The 5,339-nt window shown below is 43.5% G+C and overlaps 1 protein-coding gene across 1 annotated transcript; it reads left to right on the top strand.

Moving 5' to 3' along the window:
- LOC143793717 (protein huluwa-like) lies at positions 1-5,016 on the top strand. The gene is made up of 3 exons (XM_077280739.1): positions 1-801; positions 2,877-3,072; positions 3,301-5,016. The coding sequence occupies exons 1-3, from the start codon at positions 169-171 to the stop codon at positions 3,471-3,473; spliced, it is 1,002 nt and encodes a 333-aa protein (XP_077136854.1). The 5' UTR covers positions 1-168; the 3' UTR covers positions 3,474-5,016.
- Positions 5,017-5,339: the final 323 nt, after the last annotated feature.

The raw sequence follows: 5,339 nt of genomic DNA, 5'->3' as shown, positions 1-5,339 counted from the left end.
GCCACTTGGTCGTGGTGGAAGTACAACCCTTCGCGTGTTGTAGGCTTTCAGGGCATGCTGGGAAATGTAGTTTTACTACAGCTTTCAGTCCATTGAGAAGAAGTCCACCAAACCTGACTCCTGATTCCTACCTGCCTTCCCCCCTTTATCCTATTCCATATACTCCAAATGGCGTCGGTGGCTACCTCTCTGTCCCCCTTAATTGGCGGGAACCCTATGGCACAAGCGGCTCCATCCGTAGAGGAGAAGTTAATTTTGCAGCCATCACTTACACTCCTGGTTTTTATCCTTCTCCCATGTGTGGTTTTCTTGTTCCTACTTAATTGCTTTTTGCTTTTCTTTCGCCTTCCTGCCCAGTCCCTGGAGAAAAGGGGCAAAAGGCGAGGAGGGGTATCAAGGGGCAACAAGCAGTCAGGACATAAAAGGGCAGAGCTCAGCTGCCCAGAGAAGTCCACACGTGACAGCTATTCTGGGGTCGTCAGTCAAGGTTTGGAGGCTACGTTAGCTCTTGGTGAAAGTGCCCACACACCCCGCGATAGACTTCAGTCCACCAGAGAATGGTGTTATAAACAGAACGAAACCCCCGTGAGACCCTACTGTCTGTGCACCCCACATGCCATGTCCATACCCCGTGGCCCCTCAAGGACTTGTCCATGCCCCGTGGCCTTGTCACCAAACAGAGGGGTAAGCTGGAATGAAGTTGAAGACGGGGGAGGTGGCATAACCTCGTACAGCGATCAAGAGACTCCGCAGAATGCGGCTCCACCCAACACGCCAGCCGCTCCGCAAACAGCCCCTCCGGTGAGTAACATACTAATAATCAAAAAAACAAAAGTAAAACGCCACCTTCACCTTCAAAGTAGGTAATAAGAGCACAAAAATGGTATTAACTCAACATCACCCCCCTCCTCTGCGGAAGTGTTTTGTTAGTCAGCTGCAAGGAATTTAAATCCACCATGCTTTACCCTGCAGGCTACTTAGTAGATCAGAGTAATGAATGGCTGATGGAACTGAAAGAGAAACTGTGACACCTCAGACACAAGATTTAGTGCTCGATTCATCATTTTTTCATTCATTCATGTTTTTTGGGGGGTGAAAACCTCCAAATTTTTTTACTGTGATTTGCAACAAATTCATCAAATGATTTTTTTTAAGTTGTTCTTTGTTGCTTAGTTGCCTGATTTTTTTTTTTTTTTTTATATATATCAATGTGACTTTTCCATATGTTTTAGGCCACGTTCACCCGTTCAGTATTTGGTCAGTATTTTATCAGTATTTGTAAGGCAAAACCAGGAGTGGGTGATAAATACAGAAGTGGTGATGTGTTTCTTTTATAGTTTTCTTCTCCTGATTTTGGCTTAGAGTTAGTGATATAAACTACTCACCAAATACTGAGCGTGTGAACAGAGCCTTAGACAGATTCATGCAAATTTGACTCCCCTGTGATGTTGTGTGAAAAGGTTGAGTTTTTGCAAAACCTGCAACTTTTTGTGTTAAAAAGTTTCTAAAACAGCTAAAAGGCAGAAAAAAACAATTTAGGGCTTTGCATAAAATTCAGGAATCCCGTGCGCCATTTTGAAGAATTTTACGTAAAAAACAGTTAAAAACACAAGACAAAAAAGAAACGTGACTTAAAAAAAATTGTAAATAACGAATAAGCCCCTAAATGTTTTCTGTTTGCGCAGTAAAGCTATGTGCACACGCTGCGGAATGGTGTGCGGATTTTTCCGCACTGATTTTGATAAATCCGCAGGGCAAAAACACTGCGTTTTTCCTGCGGATTTATCGCGGATTTACTGATGATTTACTGCGGTTTTACACCTGCGGTTTTCTATTATGGAGCAGGTGTAAAACCGCTGCGGAATCCGCACAAAGAATTGACATGCTGCGGAAAATAAACTGCTGCGTTTCCGCGCATTTTTATTCCGCAGCATGGGTACAGCAGTTTTTATTTTCCATAGGTTTACAGGGTACTGTACACCACATGGAAAACTGCTGCGGATCCGCAGCGTCAAAAACGCTGCGGATCCACAGTAAAAACCGCAACTTGTGAACATGGCCTAAAGCATGTTGGGGGTTGTAGTGTTCTATGTATAGAGTATAAAAACCTTTACATTCTGGTCATGTCTGGCCGTCAGATCTTGCTTGAGACTGTAGTGCTCTTTGTTTTATAGTACGATAACATTGTATTATTATTGGGACATGATGGGGGTTGTAGTCAAAGAGCCTGATTCATCAAGAATGGCGTTGTTCACACCGGTTTTGATGAGGCCGTGAGTCGTATGCCTCTTCATGAATCAGGAGAAAAATGGGGAGAAAATAGCATGAAAAGCCAAAAGTCATTGTTGAAGTGGCTCCTTTGTATATAATATGTTTAGTGGTCAGATCTTGCTGGGTGTTGTAGATCAACATTCTATATTTGTTGGCAATGTATTATGACCATGTGTAGTGGTCAGGTCTTACTGGGTGTTGTAGTGCTTTCTTCATTATAGTACAATAGAATTGTATTTTGATAGGGATATGTTGGGAGTTGTAGTGTTTGCATTTATGGGGCGTAATTGCATTTTGGTCACATCTAGCAGCCGGGTCATGTTGGGGGTTGTAGTGTAGTATGTTTGGAGAATATGACTCCTGTACATTTTCCGTGTGCCAGGACCTATTGATTTTGAGGTAACGCACCCGGTTATGTGGAATGGCATTCAATGGGTCCAAATGGCTGTCTGTGATTATATCCAGTAGTCGATGCTTGTAATGTGGTCATGTTGGGAGTTGTAGGTATAGAATGTAATAGAACTTTATTGTGGATATGTTGGGAGTTGTATATTCTTGTATTTTATGTCTTGTATATTATGCACGTTACCGTCTCTTCTTTTCAGATAATGACTCCAAAGGCGAAGTTCTGCCATAAGACCAGCACTCAGAGGAAGACTGTTGGGGCATCATTGAACCCTTTGGGGTCTATGCTCTTTGACCACGCCAGCAGGATCCCCCCGGACGACACGCCAACTCGATTTTCAGCCAACAGCAGCTTCCAGGGTCCGGGGCTGGATACTGACTTTGGGGTCAGTGCAGGTGAGTGCATCCAGAGACCCCAGACATGGCGGGAGCTGTAATGGGGCCCTATATAGTGGAAAGGTAATGAAGAGGAAGGGAAAGTCAGGGAGTAGGACTGTGCCCACCATCTGCCCAGGGAAGCGGGACTGTGCCCACCATCTGCCCAGGGAGCGGTACTGTGCCCACCATCTGCCCATCTCCTACGTAGCAGTAACCACAGGTAAAGTCCTCCTGTCTCCCCCACAGGTGTCTCTCTGCACATCTTATCCTCAGACAGTGACTCCTGCTCCCAGTCCTGGGCCTCGGGGATGGAATGGGATTACTACGACCCCTGTTATATGAGGAAGAACCGGCTCCGAAGAGAAACCTGGCAGAACCACCAGCTCCCAGTCATCTGCAGCAAGCAATACTGGGTATAAGAGACTGGACACCGATGTGAGGACTACGCAGGTCTGCCCCACCCCCCTACCCACCCAAAAAAAGTCATCACAGATTGTGCCAATTCCCCTGCACCCTAAAACTGCACCCTTGCTCTGTCTTGAACCTCACTCATTGACCCCCCCCCAGATTATCTCACCAAAGATTCACCAATACCCCCACCAAGTTTACAATTCCTACACCACACCACCCCCCATGTATGAGTACATAGAATACTGCCCTGCACCCCTAGAATATACCGTTATGACACGCTATATTGCCCTTGCCCCCTAAGTTCACACACTTCCACCAGCCGCCCATCTTTACTTGATCTGTGCTACACCCCCATATACACTAGATCCCACCTTGATACACGTGTTCCTTCCATTGACCTGTGTTGCCCACGCGTGCCCATCTTTTTTTATTCTTCTACTCTTCCAGCGCCCCCTCTTGATAATATCCCCTATACACCGAGTTCTTACCTGCACCCCAGTATTCTATGTCTAGTCTATAGGACCCTGCCCCATTAACATGTTGTTTGTCACGCATTGCCCATATTTACCTACTCCCCCAATACACAGCGCCCCCTTCAGGTGACACGAGACTATTTCTAATATGTACAATTAACCCTTCACCCAACTCCCTGATATTTCCCACCACTCTCATTACACCCAGCACCGCAGTCTGCAGAGTTCTCATCTGGGTCTCTCATGTTCAAACATTATTTTATTTTTTTCTGCTAATTTTTATTATTTATTTTTTTAATCAAAAAAATATTTGTGCAATCAGATCTGTTATAAAAAAATATATATTTGTGTCAATCAGATGTGATCAGCGGCGCCTTCACCTTTATAATGGGACTAGTCTGTCGTCGCTGCACCTCTGTCTTTTTTAATGTTGTGTTGTCTGTCACTTTTACTTGTCGATGTCCATGCATCGGGATGAGACGGCCATGCCGGATAAAACCTGGACCACCATGGGCATCTAAAGCAACGGGCGAGGGCAGATCAATCAGTGTTTATAGTCAGAAATGAGTTACGGGTTGTTGCTGGAAACAGTCAGCAAGCCGACCACGGGCCGTCACCCTGACAGCAGAGCTGGAGGAGACTATTTTTTTTTCTCTATATCAGATTATTGTACGATGATTGGTGAAAAGATGACGCTCCCCAGAATACAAATAATCTGGGGGACTTCAGCTCTGAAGCCTAAAGAATTGTGCAGTTCTGTGGAAGAATACAGGCTGTAATTTTAATTTATATTTTTTTAGATAGAATAATTCTGTATGGTGCCCCTCTGCCATAATGTTTTGCTTTTTGGGGGTTTGATACAAATTCAGTTTCAGACCCTAATTTGTGTGTGACCCATTTTCATGAGAAAATTGTCCATAGGTCCCTCTAAGGCCCCCCGTTCTGTCGCTTTTGCTGTATGTTTTGTACATTTATCAGTATTGTATGTACCTTTGTTTCGCGCACTGCGAAAATAATTTTATTTATTCTAATTTATTTGTAGTTTTATTTATTAAAAGGATCCAAAGATTTAATTTTTTTTGCTTTTTTCATTTACAAATATATCTTTCCATAAATTTTTTCACCAATTTAAATAGGACATGACCAGAATCTATGGCACTGGGATTGCAAATGATAAATACCATCCTCTTAACGCACTTTGAAAAAAAAATCAAATGTGATTACTCCTTTTTATGTAACAAGTGTTCACGGTCTAATATTAAAAATTCTATAATCTTACAAAAAAAAAATTCCTTATAGGATTTAGCCACCATTTCTTTTCAAGGGGACCTGTCACCAGGTCCAAAGTGGCCGTTTATGTGTTCTATTTAATTTCCGCTGTTCCCCTGAATATTCCAGTTT

The sequence above is a fragment of the Ranitomeya variabilis genome, chromosome 1 (assembly GCF_051348905.1).
Source record: "Ranitomeya variabilis isolate aRanVar5 chromosome 1, aRanVar5.hap1, whole genome shotgun sequence".
NCBI classification, from domain to species: domain Eukaryota; kingdom Metazoa; phylum Chordata; class Amphibia; order Anura; family Dendrobatidae; genus Ranitomeya; species Ranitomeya variabilis.
This window is presented reverse-complemented; position numbering and strand designations above follow the sequence as displayed.